General features: G+C 42.6%; 1 protein-coding gene across 6 annotated transcripts in view; it reads left to right on the forward strand.

The window, feature by feature from the left end:
* The window catches only part of crybg1a (crystallin beta-gamma domain containing 1a), a 109,934-nt gene that overhangs the window by 60,801 nt on the left and 30,572 nt on the right, over window positions 1–18,561 (forward strand). For 3 of the 6 annotated variants that reach the window (XM_036593180.1, XM_036593181.1, XM_036593183.1), the window contains exons 3-7: window positions 4,717–5,900; window positions 8,278–13,198; window positions 13,985–14,023; window positions 14,148–14,266; window positions 14,969–15,143. In XM_036593180.1, coding sequence (XP_036449073.1) covers window positions 4,717–5,900; window positions 8,278–13,198; window positions 13,985–14,023; window positions 14,148–14,266; window positions 14,969–15,143 — 6,438 coding nt within the window. Of the gene's footprint in view, window positions 1–2,887; window positions 3,253–4,716; window positions 5,901–8,277; window positions 13,199–13,984; window positions 14,024–14,147; window positions 14,267–14,968; window positions 15,144–18,561 lie in introns of those variants that run through there. The other 3 variants (XM_036593184.1, XM_036593185.1, XM_036593182.1) reach the window with 3 other exon arrangements.

The raw sequence follows: 18,561 nt of genomic DNA on the forward strand, positions 1-18,561 counted from the left end.
GCGTGTAACAATAGAAGAACCCTTGTTGGTGCTATATATGTGGTTCTATTTAGAACCTTAAGTTCAGTATAGAACCACTTCATGTCTAAATGGTTCTTTGCATGGTTGTATGGTTCCTAAAAATGTTTTGTATATGGTTCTATATGGAACATTTTTAAAAATGGTTCCAAATAGCACCAAAATAGGTTCTTCTATTGTTTTACGATGTCAAATGTATAATAATAGAAGAACCCTTTTTGGTGCTATATATGTGGTTCTATTTAGAACCATGCATTCTGTATAGAACCACTTCATGTTTAAACAGTTCTTTGCATGATGAAATGATTCTTCGGATTGATGTAGAATGTGTTGCATGTGGTTCTATATAGTACCAAAAAGGGTTCTTCTATTGTTAAGATGTCAAGCTTGTAACATAAGAAGAACCCTTTTTGGTGCTATATAGAACCATTTTCCATATGCAACACAGTCCCCATCAATCTGAATTACCATTTCACCATGCAAAGAACCATTTAAGCATCAGATGGTTCTATATAGCACCAAAAAGGGTTCTTCTATTGTTAAGATGTCAAGCTTGTAACATAAGAAGAACCCTTTTTGATGCTATATAGAACCATTTTCTATATACAACACAGTTCCCATCAATCTGAATTACCATTTCACCATGCAAAGAACCATTTAAGCATCAAATGGTTCAATATAGAACTCATGGTTCTAAACTGAACCACTCCCTGTACTAAAGAACCCTTGAAGAACCATCTTTTTTAAGAGTGATTGGCAATGTGGATGGAAATACAGTGATCCTTCTACAGACTGAGTGTTGAATGTTGACTTGAAATGCTTATGTGATCCACTTCAGAATAGCAGTCTGATTTATGACAAAAGTCACTGAACTTAGAGACACTATGGACAATGTGTCTCATTTCAGAACCTATAAAATACTGATCTTTTTTGCATGTAAGGGACATGAACACTGCGCCAATGTTTACAGGCCGAACGCTTCTCGTGCCAATCAAATAGTGCTGACTGCGAAGCCTGTGTCATCACTGAGGTGGGCTGAGTTAATGGCTAAATATCGCGTGAGTCATTAAAAGGATTAATTCTCCATTATGAACATGAGTCCTCCCTTGTTTACCTCCCTTGTTTAAGCAAAAGTTCTTGGCTCATGCAGTACTCCTTATCGTCCATATGCACACCTGGACTAGTGACTGCGTATAAGCCATAAAACAGAACAAGGAACTAACCAGTGTCATGGAGATTCATGCGGTCAGCTCGTTGTTTTGAGCCAGTCTTGGTGAACGAGGTCACCGGCTATCTTATCACAAGAAATCATATACCAGAACAAAGGTGAGTCAAAAACAGTGTCTTCTGTACTTGTAGGTTTTGGTTTCCTTACTGTCTTACCCTTAAAAATCGCACCTGAAGAGACGGATCCTCCTCCAGGTGAGCTGCTGGGTGATTTATGAAGCAGGATAGAGAAAAAGGGGGAGCCGTGTTTAAACAGGATGTCTGAAACAAAGGAGTCCTGTCAGCCCAGTCTTACTCCCTCATGACTGTAGTAGGATCTCCATTGTGCTGACAGTAGGATCTATGGAAATAATATGAAAACTTACTATGTTACTATGGAAATCGGAGCCTGTGAACAGGTTTAGTTGAATACTACCCACACATGTCTTTCCTTTTTTGAATCCTAGCCTTAAATTTACTTAAATGAACATGTAGACGCAACAGTTGCTTTAAAAACAAACCAAAATTATGATGAAATAAAAAAAAAGGTCACATAAATGAGTTTCCTATAGAACTTCAGTGGAACTTAGCATGTCCAGCATCTATCAGGACAGGAACTGAAGTTTTAGGATTGGTCAAACGTGAAATGCTAGAGCTTTAGGTATGAGCAACCGCACGCTTTAACCAGCGTGACAGAAATGAAAAATGAAAGTTAAAAAAGGAATTAGGAACGACATATGAAGAAACAAAATGTAACTAAGGAAAAACTGGATATTTTTCCTCCTAACCTTAGTTAAATAAAAAGTATTAGCATTAAAAAAAAATTATAAAAGCAGGCAGAGCCACCAAAAAAAATCTGAAGGCATGTAGCCGAACATAACAGGCTGCTAACCAGATCACATTTAAAGGAGAATTTCAACAGTTTTTCAAAATTCCTGTCTAATTCAGTGGTTGAGATATGAACAGTCATTCAGAGTGGTTTGATATGATGTGGTTCGTTTGCGGAGAAACTCACCGACTCAGATTTCTTTACAGTGGTGGTGATAGGAACCAGGAGTATGTGTATATGCAAATATAGCCTTTTTATTTACTATCCAAAACCACCAATGACCCTACTTGTGTCTTCTGGGTTTTTTTGTGTAACGCTGATTGTAAAATTGTCAAACATCTGATAAAATAAGGTTTTTAGGGGCTTGTTTTGCCTTAGAACACCCTACATGTACCCCTCCACCACAAACAGATTAAAATAAACTGATTAAAATACATTTTAGACCAAAACTTTGTCACAAAACTACCCTAAAACAATGCCTCGGACATCAGACAGGGCATTTCATGTGATAATTTTCTGTGAGGGAGCATTAAACTCCTCAGACGTCTGGTTCCTATCACCACCACTGTGAACAGTTCTGACTCTGTGAGTTTCTCTAGAACAAGGCATTTCATACCAAACCACTCTGACTGACTTTGTTGACGTCTCAACCATTTACTCATGCATACGTTTGTTAAAAACTGGTGGAGTTCACCTTAAAATCAGGTTTATTTCAGGAGTTTTGCTTCAGACTAGGCTAAAGCAGCTGAGTGTAGCAGCATGGGTGTGGCTGTTTGGCTCAGGGCCGTCTCCATAGGCTAAATAGCCTTTACAAGCGGGTGATTCATTCGTGGAAGCGTTTGACTTTGTCCCGCAGTTGTGCAATACCTGAAGGTATTTTGTATGAAACCTACCTGGGCGACATATTTGGGCTTCTGACATCAGCCAACACAAGCTAAGCTTGTAGCCTAGCCCGCTTACTTTCGACTTCAACCAAAGTCTTCTCAGCGTTTTGGACTCACAAACACCGGCACAGTAGTTATAACCAAGGACAACATGTAGCCAAGCTGCTATTCAGCGAGTGAACAGATTTGTTGGGGTTTCTACTTCGGAAAGTTGAGAAGTTTATGGGGTTTTTGGCTCTGACTGGATTTGAGTCGGTTTCGTTCAGCCACAGGTAGCTGACCAACCGGGTTCACTCCGCCACGGGATATAAAATGGTGAGTTAAATCTAATCAGGACATTCCTTTCGCTAATTTAATGCGTTATTTTGGGGTGTTAGTTGCTCTCAGAGGCCGTGTAGAGTTTCAACAAGAAAGAAAAAGGGAGGGGAGGGGGAGGGGGAGGGGGAGGGGGAGGGGAGGGGAGGGGCGGGAAAGGCGGACTAAGAACATTTTCCAAAGAGCGTGCCATGCATGTATTTTTTTTCCCACCTGTTTTCCGGCAAGCCCCGTCTCTTGCGCAAGGGTACTCAATGGCCAATAGGAAACGTAGTAGGGAGACTACCAGCCAATCACAGCGCTGGACACATCGCCTATTATATGGCAGGAGACGGTCTGTAGGGCAGGAAGCGGGAAAATACTAGCCAATCCTAAAGCAGGAGGTGTGATATGACGGGCCAATCACAGCGTAAGAGCCGGCTCACTTTCAGCCAATCCTAGTGCAGGAGGTGGGACAATGCCAGCCAATCACAACATACTGTCGGAATACGGGTGGGGGAAAAAGTCTGCCCTGTCTTAATGTGACACGCGCAGTTGAGAGGGAAAAGACAGTGAATCATTGAAGCGGTCAGGTAGGCCTGGGCATGTAGGCGCTTCTTCTTGCCTCCTTTATATCTGTGACTTTATTGGCTCCTGTTTTCTTAGCTTGGCCGACATGTGTACAGCTGTCAACTTGGCTTTGTAAGGTAAAGCTTCTTTTTCCTGATCAATGACTGTATTGTGATGCAAATAACGTGTAATGTGATCTCTCCAGGCGTCTGTTTAGCCTCTGCATCCTTAATGGAGTAGCTCTTAAGTGCATGCTGATGTAGTGGGTTTTTAAGATGGACAAGTTTGGGATTTTAAATAAACTTTATAGAGTGCTGCTGTTTGAATCTAATCATCTGTTTTTTTGTATCCTAACTGTTCGGATATCTTTAAAGAAAAGGGTTTCTTTGCCATACAATGTTGTAGGCTTACAGTGTTCACTGCTATGAGGTTGATCCTTCCGCAGAGTTTTCGCTGAGCTCTGTTGTAAATCAGCATCAGCCGTTAACGGGTCTAGATGGCAGGCTGCCACGTTCGTGGCTATGTGAGGGAAAACTGCTTTATGCTGGAAAGTCGTCTGGAGACTTTGCTTACATTAGCTTGGGCCTCCCTGTCAGGAGACACAGTGTGGAAATTCAGCGCCCACAGACATTTTCACCACACTTATTAACTAGACTGAACTTACTGAACTTCGTTTTAGCTCAACTTTTCATTTTCATCTATTGGCTGGAAGTTGGGGATGATGTTCTGGTCTTTACGGGAACACTGGCTTCAAAGCGATCGGGGAAGTGTTGACATTTGGTGGTTACATTGGAATGTTCATACGTTGGAAAAATAGTTGCGATTCCATGTGTTGGATGGTTTTCAGGTATGACACCTCCTTGGTACAGGAGGCACAGTTCTAACCATGTTTGTTTTTTTTCTCTCTTTGCACGGCAGAGCTCAAGCGAAAAGGGAACCGTGCTGAGCCGGGTCACGACATTCTTCTCGAAGAAACGAAAGAGCAGGACCGCATCCGGTGAAGCAGGTGAAAATGCATCCACAGCTACCAGCCCCGACAATCCAGAGGCGTCCGCAGGCCTGAGGCATTCTTCAGGTAGCTCAGAGGGAGACCAGGTGTTTGTTTCCGAGGTCAGGCTCAAAGGAAGCCCCAGCGTCCGCAGCGTGGCCTCCATCATCACGGATGGAGGAGACCTGCCGTTCGCCGACAGCGAGAGCAGCAGCCGCGGGAGCGTGAGGGAGGTGACCCGGCCGCAGAGCGGCGAAGACCAGAGCGCCAAGCGTCTAGTAAGGGAGGTCAGTAAGAAATTGCAGGTGTTCCTGGAGGAGACCAGTGTGACCAACGGAGACGAGCAGCAGATCACGCAGACGACGTTTAAGAAATGCGTCGAGGTTCCTGTGAAGAGTCCCTGTGAACTCAAGTCTCCAGGTGTCGCAGGGGGGACGGACTTTAAAAAGATCGCTCTGAAACCCGTACTGGGAGGTAAAGGAAATTACACCGCTCTAACTGGGGTCACACTCAGCTCAGGGTCCAGAAACCAGTCAAGCTCTGAGAGCTCTTTGGAGCAGGGTGACGGTGACAGCATGGGGAAACGGAACTCGGGCCGCAGGAGGTCCCGCAAGCTGAGCGACAGCTCTCGCGAGGTGCTCAGCCCTACCAAAGCCTCGTCCCCTGAGGTGGAGGAGGGGTCCAGCCAGGCCTCGCCCTCGCCCGTGCAGCTGCACAAAGCCGTGTTGGTGGAAACGCACATGGAAGAGGAAGAGATCGACTCACCTACTCTGGCCACGCCCGTTGCAGACAGCCCAGGTAGGAGCTCACCTGTGCAGGGGACGGACATCAGCAGTGCCCCCGTCCTTCCGCATGCAGCAGGTTCTAAGCCAGAGTTGTCTCAGGCCTCAGTGGAGCTGAAAACTGGCACAGCAGGACCAGCAGAACCTCTCAGCGGCGCGGAGGAGGTCATAACTGAAAAGCGCAGGAGCGTGAAGTTGTCCACGAGAGAGAAGTACTTTGCAAAGAAAGTCTGGGTCTCCTCACAGACGAGTTTGAACGCAGAAGAAGGCACGCCAGACGCGAGCTCGGACATAACATCTCAAGGCCAACAGAAATCTGAAGTGAGAATGTGAGTCAACCTGTGATGTGTACAACTACCTGCTTTCTCCCTTTCTGTACTGTTCGGTTTGCATGTGAGCAGTAATGCTTTTGTTCTTGTAGGCCAGTAGAGATCAGACTGTGCAATATGATCTCCAGTTTCCCATGATTTTTTGTATGAGGGGAGAACAATGAGTCTCAGGGCTTTTCATAGGTTCAGAACTGTGGCTGTGTGGATTAAATCGGCTAAAAAGAGAAAGCAAACTGTATCATAATACTCTTATTAGAGCTGTCATGCGTGCAATGTCGAGTTATTTGTTTGGAAACAGATCATGTTGATGAATAGATAATGAGAAAATTGTACTGCCATTGTATTACAGTTCTGAGTCAACTAGTAGCACGCTCATTGCATCTTAAAGGGAAATTTTATTTTTCAATAATTCTGCATAGTTCTGTCATAACTCAGATGTAAACAAAGTCATTCAGAGTGGTTTGATGTGAGAATTCACTGAAGAGAAGCTTGAATACCTAGATTCCTTTACACTGGTGGTGATGGGAACCAGAGGTTGCATTGTCTACAACACAAATATGTCCACTTTAATTACTATCCAAGATGACCAGTGAACCTACTTGTGTCTTCTGTTGTAAAACAGTGTCTCAGACATCAGGCAGCATAACTATTTTGTATAAGAACTTCCTGTGATGTAGCATTTAGAGATGTTAAACTCTTCAGACGTCTGGTTCCTATCACCACCACACTTCTGACTTGGTAGGTTTCTTTGCAATGAATCGTCTCACATCAAATCACTCTGAATGACTTTGCATCTAAACCATTTAATTAGGCAGAAATCTTGAAAAAATGGTGTAGTTCCCCTTTGTATGGGACACTTACTTAGTCAAAGCGTCTCCTAAGCTACATAACATTATGTTTTTATGAGCGCAAGAGGTGAATTAAGGTAAATGCACTTAATTTAACGCTTTTCCTGAGATGTAGTTATATTTTATGACTCATCAGTCATTATAAGTTGACTCTAGGCTACTTTGTCTGCATCTGTGAAGAAGGCCGGCATCTGTGAAGAAGACCGGCATATTAAATAGCCTGTTTAAACTTGCTTAAATCTGATCCGCAGTTTGTTAATTACATGTTGCGTTGGATATTGCGTATGTTTAAAAAGTTGGATAACAAAGTTGGGTTAAATAAGGCGATACTTTGGGACTGATTCAAAGAAAAGGACAAAAAATAATTAAATTGACAGTTAACTTAGCCTCAGCATAATATGTGATGATTTACATGGGGCTGTAATGATTTACTAAACATTTATTCAGCCTGACTGAATGTCTGAGTGATTTAGATGGTCTGAGATGTGTCATTGGTCACCACGGTTACTCTGTTGTGTGTTGAAGAAACAGCATGGATTGTTGTTGAAGGCCATAATCAGAGATTGCAGAGCAACAGAGTCAAAGCAGCGGCCTTTCCCCCTCCTAACTATCCTAAATAAGCACAGTATAAGTGTCTGGCAAAAGGAAACACATTCAGAAGCTCATTTATACTTACTTTATATTATGTTAATATAATTACAATATTTGTAAGCATTAAAATAATGATACACACTGTAGGCCTTCATGTCGCACAGTTAACTCTTTTAGCTGATAGATGTGGTCATTTCAAAGATTTTTTCTTCTAAAATTTGAAAGTCATTCATTCAACAGAGTCATTCATAGTGGTGTGATATGAAATGGTTCATTGTAGAGAAACTTATCAACTTTTATTACTTTACAGAGGGGGTGATTGGACCCAAGGTCACGATGTCTAAGCGAACAGCCCTTTTATTTACTATTCAGAACAGCCTGTAAATATGTGTATTTTTAAATAGAATGTTTGTGCTAAATCTGAAAAAATAATTAAGGCTATTTTGCCTTCCACCACTCTGCATGTATTTCTCCGCTATGATTGGATATTAAAAATATATTTCATGCTAAAAGCTTATCTCAAAACCATTGCAAAACAAGGTCTCAGCCATCAGGCAGTGTATCTGTATGGGAGCTTTTTGAGGCATTATTCTCTGTCTGGTTGTCTGGAACAATTGTGACTTGGCAAGTTTCTCTAGAATTTCTGTTGTATTTTGTGTCAAACAGGTCCGAAAGACTTAAATCAGTCATTGCGATTTCAATAATGCTAGAATTCTGAAATATCTTTGGAATTCCCCCTTTGACCTATAAGATGTATAATCTGTCCAGTTCAGTGAGAAAAATGCCTTAAATTTGCTTTCCAAAGTTTTGCAAATACCTGGTTGTGGCTTTAAGTATAGAGGGCTTTGGAAATGAAAACATATTCCTTCTTAATCTCATCCATGCCTGTTTCTCAGCATAGCAGTGTCTTTATGTTTTTGTTATTTTTCTTTCCACAGTCAGCCAAACTTTAAGAACGTCAGCGTGGAAATCAAGTCATACGACTCTGTAGGAGAAAGCAATGATGTGTCTGTGAAAGAGGAAGCTAGCACAGAGCAGCAGTTTGATGAGGATGTAGAGAGCCTGACAGAACTTTCTAATAACATCGTAGACACTCACGAGGAGTCTCAGTTGACAGAAATGCCTGGATTCAAGGGACAGTTCAGGGTTGTGGCAAGCAGCCGACAAACCTCGGCTGCAGTGTCCAGGCGTGTGGAGAAAGTGGGCAGTGGATCAAATGAAGAGAGTACTGGAAAAAGCTCAGCCCCACCAGTGGCACCGAAAACAAAAGCTGCCATGGGTCAAGTTACAAATTACACAGAGGCCCCAAAGGAAGAAAGCAGAAGAAAGGCTGCCCAAAATGGCAGCGAGAAAAAAGAAAGTAAATCACCCACAACAAGGGAGCAGCCTACTGCATTCACTAAGCCCTCTGACAAGTCAAAAATTCCTAAGAAGACCGCCCCTGATGTACCACCAAAACCAAAGAAAGCTTTACAAACAAGCACGTCACCCGATGCGTCAGTGTCCTCTCCGCTTCGGACACATGAGATGGCACAGGCAGAGGGTGGTACATTCAGCTCAGGTAATACTGTTACAAAACCCCAGCCACCACTGCCGCCTGGTAAAAGTGAAACCAGGTCACCTGTTAAGGATGAGGTAAGCGTGGCTTTTCGAGGTTTAGAGGCTAACCAAGCACCAAAGTCTCCTCACACTACAGAGCAAGAGCCGAAGAAAGGAAAGTATTCAAAATCCCTAAGCACCGAGGACAAAACTGACTCATCACCTACTGGTTTGGAGCAACCTAAAGAGCTCAGTGACTCTAAGGAAGGTGTGAAGTCTAAAATACAATCACAAACTTCTACTGAAAAGCCTTTGAGCCCCAAGAGCAAGTTGCCGAAAAGCTCGGAACAACCTTCAGTCAGAAGCACTGACTCCAGACTCAAATCAACAAACTCTGTTAATAAAAGCCCTAAATCTGTCAACAAAACTGAAAGAGACAACATGCCTCCCTCTCCCTCAGAGCAGAGCAGCATAAAGGCCACAAATGAAACCCACATCACCAAGACAAAGACTCCAAAAAAACACAAAGCCGAAGCATCACCAACGGGAAGTAAACTGCCTCGTTTAACCCCACCCAGCGCTCCAAAACAGCCCTCGGAGGAAGAAGTTGAATATGGAGAAGATGACTCACTCAGGCAACCCTTGCAAACTGATGCCAAGCTTGAGCATGATGATGATTCATCCACAGTCAACGGTCCTCTAAGTCCTGGCCAATGGGCTGAACGTGACCAAACTGCTGGGAATGCTGTGGTGAAGGCCTCACCAGAAGCTAAACCAAAAAGGCCCGTGAAGGAGCTGAGCGATTTTCCAACAGCGGGCAGCAGTATTCCAGCGCCACGTCAGAAAAGTCCCACTAAACTTAAACATAGAAAAGAGGTGGAAAAAGGAAAAGTACAACACACTGTTGACTCCCAGACTCCAGCTGAAGTTTCAGAACAGAGCGTGGACAAAGCAGAAGAAAGGAGTACGGAGGGCATGGAGCATGCTGCAGACCTGCAAGCATCTGAAGAGAAAAAGGAGACCTTTGCTGCAGACAAGGGAACATCAGCTCAAGAGAAGGAACAGAAAACGAACAAGGACGAAGAGGTTCAGAGTGTGAGAGTGACAACTACTGAGAGCACTGCAGACGCGAAGACTCCAACTCAAGCAGCTGAAAAGAAAATGGGTAATGTCAGAGACAAGCAGAGTGCGACTGTGAAGTTCACCGAACATACTGCAGCCTTAAAGAGTCCACCAAAAACATCTGATGCTGAAGAAGTGCAGAATGTGTGCAGTAAGACTGTAGAACATACAGCGCCAGCTCAGGTGCCTGAACAGAAAATGGATTCAATGAAAAAGATGCAGAGTGTGAGCATGAACTTGGAGCATACTGCTGACTTGAAGACTCAGTCTCAGACTTCTAAACGAGAAGCTGCAGACCTGAAGACTCCAATTCAGGTATCTGAAGCTGACAAAGCTGAAGAAATGCAGAGTATGAAGGCTACAAATGCAGATTTGCAGACCTCTAAACAGACAACGGACAAGGCCAAAGAAAAGGAGAGTCTGAAGACTACTGAACATACTGCAGACTTGAAGATGCTGAAAACGAGTATTAAGACTGTTGATAGTACCGCAGACTTGAAGACTCCACCTCATGTATCTGAACAGAAAGTGGAAAAGCCCAAAGGCGAGAAGAGCACTGAGCATACTGCAGATTTGAAGACTCCACTTCTACCATCTGAACAGGACATGAACAAAGCCGAAGAGATGGTAAAAACGAGCATTAAAACTGCTGAGAATAGTACGGACTTGAAGACTCCACCTCAAGTATCTGAACAGAAAGTGGAAAAGCCCAAAGGCAAGAAGAGCACTGAGCATACTGCAGATTTGAAAACTCCACAGCTAGAATCTGAACAGGGCACTGACAAAGCCAAAGAGATGCTGAAAACAAGCATTACATCTTCAGAGGATACTGCAAGCTTAAAAAGTACATCTCAAATATCTGTTCAGAAAATGGACAAGGCTGAGGAAAAGCAGAGAGTACGTGTGAAACCCAAGGAATGTGCTGCAGACTTGCAAACTCCAACTCAAGCATCTGAAAAGAAATCAGGACCGGTCAAGGACAAGCAGATAAGAAATCTGAAGACCATCGAACATACTCATGCGTCTAAAAAGGAGGTGGAAGAGCCCAAAGAGATGCAGGATGTAGTTGTTAAATCAATAGAGGATACAGCAGACTTAAATACCACATGTCATACGCCTGAAAAGAAACTGAACAAGACCGGAGAACCACAGAGTCTAACTGTTTTGACCACAACTTCAACACAGAATGAGAGCACAGCTAGTGTATTGGCTGGTAATTCAACACAAGACCTTGCTGAAGCGATCGCTGTCGAGAAGTCTGATCAAGTTGAAACCAAAGCAGCTCCAGAAACAAATGTTTATCAAGTGACAAAATCAGGTGGAGAAGCGTCAACAGATACTACTGTCCAAGCGGATAAGCCCAAAGCAAAAACAGATCTTGTCAAAGAAGAGGAAACTCCTCCAGGAGTATCTGTCGCAGGTGAGGACAGACCGACTGCTAAAAAGATAGACGGAGTCTCACTCAAACCAGCAGCCAGTGACCACACAAAAGCCAGAGAAGTTGAAACTAAAAGCTCTGAGCAGTCTGAGAGACCACAGGAAACAGCCTCTCCGGTATTACGGGAGGGTGCATTGAAGACCTCTCATCAAGCTGAGGGCGAAGAACAAAAGGACATTGTAGTAAATGGTATTGCAGTGAATGCAGAAACCCGGTCGAAAACCACAGCAGCTGTGATTCAAACTGAGGAAGCTGGTCACGAGGAGGCGAGGGTTGATGCATCTGCTCGAGACAGCAGAGATGAACAAAAATTATTACAGAAGTCATCTGATACAAGAAAAGCTCACGATGCACTTAAACCACTAACCCCAGAATTTGTCAAGAAGGACGATATCCCTGTAAAGAAACCAGTTACTAAGGCTGCATCTGAAGAGAAATGTCCTCAAAATTCAAGTTTAGTTCCTAATCAGGAAGCTGCAACAGCTGAGAAGATGAGCTTCCACATGGATAAAAAGAGTGAAGCTATGACAACCAGCACTCCTGATAGTATGAAAACCAAACAGAAACATAAACCTGATCTCACAAAATCTCAGAATAAGACTGGGTCAGTATTTGATGCACTCAAACTGCCCCCACCAAACAATAAATCTCAACAAATAACGGCCCATGACCTTCCACTGGGCTCTAAAAGCCTCTCCAAAAGTAAGGAAGCTCCGTCCAGCTGGCTGGATGTGGACCGAGGATTTGAGAAGAAGCAAAGTAAGATGGAACGAAGAATGGACTGTTCAGCAAGCGATGATAGCCTGTTGGACACTTCTGATGATTCCGAAGACTTCATTCGCAACATCAAAGAGCTCTGCTCCCCGTTCTCCCTCCCTCCAAAAAAGCATGGCCAGACCAGGATGATGACGCCTGCTTTTGCTCTGCCTGCAATCAAAGAAGATCGTTTTGAGAAGACCTTCGACCCTGAGGAGTTCAAGTTCGGGATGCGGAAGACCACGGGCCCGAAAGATCCATCTCCAGCCATGCTGATCAAAAGGAAAAATGAGGAAGCAAGGAACAAGCAGCCTCCGAAGCGCTTGGGGACTGAAGACAGCTTGCTTTTCAAGTCGCTCTCCTCCCGACGGGGCCAAGACAAAAACGAAGAAGGAAAGGCAGCCGAGGAGAAGGAAAAAGAGGAAGACCAAGTTACCACCGACGGTTCTGGAAAGATGTCTTCGCGGTTAGAAAGAATGTCTATCCTATCTAACCTAATGAGCTCTTCCAAGACCTTAAGGAGGACCCAAACTGAGCCTGACACTGTTACAGATGGAATAGTATCACCCACTTCTCCATCCCAACAAGTTCTAACACCGGATGAGAAGAGCCCAGTGACACCATCTGAAGCTGTCCAGCCACCAAAGGTGGCTGAAGGGAACTTGACAGATCGAGGTACGCTTGTGGGTGGGTCTGGTGACTCACTAAAGAGTCCTTCCACTCCTCCTCTTCCACCTCCTCCTGTTCCCAACTTCTCTGAAGTCAAGCTCCCTGATTACCTGGAGAAGTACCTGAAGAAAGACAGGGAAGCCACTCCAAATAGTTCCCAAAGCACAGAAGCACATTCCCTCTTCCCAGCATTGGAGGTGAGTGTCAGCCCTGAGGCATTAGGAGGGAAACCAGACAGTGTGGGCCAAAAGAGCCTGCCAGAGCCCCCAGAACCAGCCTCTCAGCAAAAACCACAAGCACCGCAGACCAAACTACCATCTCCAACACGCACACAGGTGAGTGTGAGCTCAAAATATTTTTTTTTAAATGGAACTTTTCCAATATAGATATTTTGTGCTATGAAGAGGTCTTGAGCATTTTCTTTGAGTTCAGCTTTGGTCGTTACTACCTGCCTTGTCCTCCCACCAATTTGCTTTCTTGCATCATGAGTCATATCTCAGTGCAGGAGGAATGTTAACCCACTGGGCCTCAGTTTATTGTTCAGACGTGGATCTTAAATGCTTCTCTCGACATGTTCAAAAGTAAATCTGAAGCTATTGTTTAAGATGCTGGGTTCCTTCTCCAAAATATGCAATGCAAAAAATAAATCTTGTTAAGTGAAAATGTAAATCTAGCCGATATGTCTAATGTTCTGTATTTTGAGATATTTGTCTGAATATTGCAGATTATTTAACTTATTTCTAGTATTTTTACTTGGCAAGTTCTACTAGCAGATAATTGTTCTTGTTTCAAGCATTATACCAACAAAAAATTGAATTAAATCCCTTAAAATTGGTAAAAGTGTCTTGAAAATAACTTAAACGATCTTATAATATTCTTACAACGATGTTATAAGAAATAAGAAATATGTTGAAAAGATTTGTGGTATTTTCACTTGCCAAGATATCATTTTTTTGCAGTCTGTTACAGAATGGTTAGTCTGTGTCCTTCATGCTTTTATAAATGGACGTTAATCTGTGTGGAAGTAGACAGTATTTCTGAATTTGGCCTGTGAAAATATAATAAAGATTTGTAGTGTTGTGACTTTAACACAGTAAATAATACTCAGATTTCCTTTGCAGATAACAACAGTAAGAGGCTTTCATAAACGCCCTGGAAAGGTATGTTTGAGTTTGTATTGTCTTGAGTGGATATGCTACAATAACCAGACCATGTGGTAGAGTAAATTACACAAATGCTAACGTACTACAACCAAAGTGGGATCTTTTGTGTCTTTCCTTACAGCTGGTCATCTTTCAGCAAGCCCAGTTTGGAGGAGAGGCCTATGAGGTGTTCAGGGATGTAGAGGACGCTACCTCATTACAGCTCTCCCCCATCATCTCTCTCAAGGTCGTCAGAGGATGGTGAGAGTTTGTTTTCTTTCTAGAGCTCCTCCGGGCCAGGCAGGCAATGAACTGAAGCAAAACCAATGAAAACTATCTGAAAGTGCCTTTCACATTTCTGTCCTTGTTATATGTTAGAATATAACCATAAAGTAATGAGAGCCACCTTGACATATTTTAAAATATCGTCTTCATGCAACTATGCTTATGCACAGTTTAGGCTTACGCCCAGAATAGACTACATGGATGAGAATTAAAAGCACATGCTTTCTTTATATTCTTGGTATTTCTAAGGTAATATCTTACATAAGGCTGTTAGGCCTTGTTGCCTGGAGGAAAAAAAGATTCAGTATATTTTTATTTTGCTTACCTTTTATAGTTTTAGCCTCTCTATACAACTGCATTTGATGTTCAACGATGTTTCTTTCTACCGGTTACAAAGGAGCATAGATGTAGCTCAGAAAGTGCCTCAAAATTAGCCAAAGAATAAACTGGTAGGACTGCTGCCCTCCAGAACTCGGAGTGAGGAACTCAGATCTAGACTGAATATGTAAATGCAAAAACTTTATTAGAAGTAGTTGTACATGTTATTTATGCTTTACTGGCTGCTCTGCGACTTCAGTGTCGCTTTAGTGTTTAGTTGTCTTCATAGTTCAGTAATGTACTGTACTTACATTGCACATTATAATACAGTAAATCATGGCCACTATCCTCTCTGTGTAGCTGGCTGCTTTATGAAAAGCCGGGATTCCAGGGACGGACCGTCGCCCTAGAAGAGGGGCCAACTGAAGTGGTTAATGAGTGGGCGGAGATAGATCCTGGCCAGGAGGTGGGGCCAAACGGAATGCCGCTCCCAACCAAGCCCATGGTGATCGGTTCCATTCGACTGGCTGTGAGGGTAAGAACGTCCACATCAGTACTTAGCTTTGCCGAAGTGTGGACAACAGTTAGCGTTATATAATATATAGGGATGCACCAGAATGGGAATTGTGGGCCAATGTCGATACCCGATATTCTTCATGAACAGGGCGTGTGCTGAAGTTTGGGTGCCCTTGGTCAAACGACATGTTTTGTTGATTTTCTAAGTGAAAATGAGTTAACACAACCTCTACAGAGAACACGCTTCTGCACATTTTCATGCATCATTACTGTTTATTTGCTGAATTTAATATAACATGGCCTGTACAAAAGTTATGGCATGTTTTGTATGTATATTTTTTTCAATATGTTAAACTCAGCAAATAAATCCAAGTGGTCCACTGCAATTTTTAGAAAAATGCCATGTTTAAGTTTGTCCTGTAGAGGATGTGTTAATGTATTTCACATAGAAAGTAAAAAAGCATGACTAGGGCTATTCAAATTTTGCATATGACTGCAAAATGCTAATACAAAATTTTTTATAAAATGTGAGAATGGGAAAAATATAACAGGTATTTGTTGAGTTTTACAAATGCTGGTTTACAATATTGGTTACATCTAAATAACCTGGCAATTACCCCATACCGATATAGTATAATATAATATAATATATAATAGTATCATATAGTATCTGATAGTATCATCTGCCCCTAGTTACAGAGCGAGTATGTTAGAATGAAAGTGAGAAAGAAGCCACACCTGAATAGAACACAGTCAGAGAAAAAGACTGGGCTGACCTTGGATAACATCAATTGACAATTTTGCTAAACGGATTTGAGATTGACTGATGTTTTTGTGGTTTGAGAGTTGGTGAAGTGAGACTGCCATTGCTAGCTTGCATGTTTATTCTTTGGGGTTGACCTCATGTCTTCACAAACCCTACTGAATTGGAACTTTAAGAAGGAGGTGAGAGTTTCATGCTCGTGTGAAAGCCACGATAGGAGTGTGCTGGCTAAACAGGAGCAGTATAAATGGGGAATTGGCTCTCAACACTACATGCGCTTGACACAAGCACTACTACTGTGGCCAGATTTTTCTGACACCTCTGATATTTATCGAGAGCCTGGAGAGTGCTCAGTGGCCTGTAAAGGCTATTAATGTTGGATTGGATAATGGGTCACACAGGTTGCGGTTTGATGATTCACTGTGATTTCATTGACTGTCCTCCGTTTTTAACAGCGGAGAGGCTTCAGCGTTAGCTGAAATTCAGCCTGAGTCTATTCAGCCTCCGTGTGGGCCTGAAAAAGAAGCTTTAGTGCAGAATCATAACAACATAATTAAATCCAGGAAACCATTCCTTGTGGCAGCAGTGTGTGCTATTATGGGTGGTGGCTGTTCATGAGAATGAGTTTCTGCAGTACATTTATGGTGTTAATATTGAGCAGTGAGCAGAGCACTTACAATACTAATAAATAATAAATAAATAGGTTATTATATTTCTGTAAATTATATATGAATAATGATGTTAGTGAACTATTACATGTAAATAAAAATATACAATAAAAACAGTACTGCGCAGAAATTAGACACCACCAATTAGACAGTCATTCATTTTTTAGCATCAGGAGGAAAAGCCAAAAACGTGTTTAATAGAAAATTACACAGAAGCCTAGACACCTAAACATACACGATATGGCCAAAAGTATGTGGATATCCCTTATAATTATTGAGGTCAGGGTTTCAGCCACACCCATTGCTAACAGGCATATAAAAATCAAGCATGTAGCCTTGCAGTATACCCAGACAAATACTGGCAGTAGAACAGCTCAGTGAATTTAAATGTGACACTGTCATAGGATGCCACCCCTGCCACAAGTCAGTTCATTAAGTTTCAGCCCTGCTAGATCTGCCCCAGCCAAGTGTAAGGGCTGTTTCTGTGAATGGAAGCCCTTAGAAGCGTCTACAGCTCAGCCGCAAAGCGGTAGACCACACAGACTCATAGAGCGGGTCCGCCAAGTGCTGAAGCGCACAGCAATCACTGGGCTTTGGAAGCGTGTTTTCTTGACTGACAAGTCACGCTTCACAGTCTGGCAGTTTGATTGACACGTTTTGGTTGGGCAGATGCCAGAGGAATGCTACTTACCGGAACGCACAGTGGATTTAAAGTTTGGTGGAGGAGAAATAATAATCTGGGGCTGTTTTTCAGGGTTTGGGCTCCTTAGTTCATGTGAAAGGTAATGTTAATGCTGCAGCAAACAAAGACATTTTAGACACTTCTGTGCTTCCAGCTCTGTTGCTGCTGTTTTGTGAAGGCCCTTTCCTGTACCAGTGCACAAAGTGACATGTAAAAAGACATGGTTTGACAAGTTTGGTGTGGTTTGGTGTGCAGTTTTTGTCTGTGTCCTTTTGTCTGTAATGGCTTCTTATCATCTTATCAAATCAGTTCAGATTTCTTTACAGTGGTGGTGATAGGAACCAGGGCTTGCCATGTCTACAACACAAATATTGTAATTTTATTTACTATCCAAAACCAGCAGTGAACCGACACGTGTCTTCTGAGTTTTTATATGCAATGTTGATGATGGTAAAATAGTGGTAAATCTGAAAAAAAGGCATTTTGGTTACTATTGTGGTATTGTGATTCCCTACTATTTGGGTACTATTGTGCCTTAAAACAGTCTGTATGTACCTCTCCACCATGAACGTGTTTTAAAAATATATGTTTTTACATGTTAAATCTGTTCTCCTCAGAAATATCTCCGTTAGCCATTTCACATGAGAAAGCATTTGAAGGCAGCTAATGTGTGTTTGGGTAGTATTTGAATGTTGGTGTCTCTTTGAAGGGGAACATAATGTCGCTGAGAGCTTTGGAAATAGCCGTTGATGGGAGGATGCAGCTGTAACTCAGTTTTAAGATCGGAAGGATGGAAGAATTAAAGTGGCAGTAGGTGCACAAAAGTAAAGTAAATTAAAAAATATGTATTTAAAAAAAATAAAAAATGGTAGATTTACTGGGGGCAGTCACGGGCTGGAGGTTAGAGAACCAGCCCTGTGACCGGAAGCTCGCCGGTTTGATCTCCTGAATGGACAGTATGTGACTGAAGTGCCCTTGAGCAAGGCACCTAACCCCCAACTGCTCCTCGGGTACTGCGGATAGGGCTGCCCACCACTCCGGCCAAGTGTGCTCACTGCCCCCTAGTTTGTGTGTGCATTCACTAGTGTGTATGTGGTGTTTGACATGGATGGGTTAAATGCGGAGGTTGAATTTCCCTGTTGTGGGACTAATAAGGGTCACTTAACTTTAACTTAACTATTTGATATCATACTTAGTGTTGGAGGCTTCTGTGTAAATTTTGGTTAAATACATATTTTCTGCTCTTTTTTTTCCACTGAAACTGAAAAATTACGTATATTTAATGGCCGTTTTGACTGGAAACTACATAAATGAAAAGGTGATT

This window comes from Colossoma macropomum, unplaced genomic scaffold (genome assembly GCF_904425465.1).
Source record: "Colossoma macropomum unplaced genomic scaffold, Colossoma_macropomum, whole genome shotgun sequence".
In the NCBI taxonomy this organism is placed as follows: domain Eukaryota; kingdom Metazoa; phylum Chordata; class Actinopteri; order Characiformes; family Serrasalmidae; genus Colossoma; species Colossoma macropomum.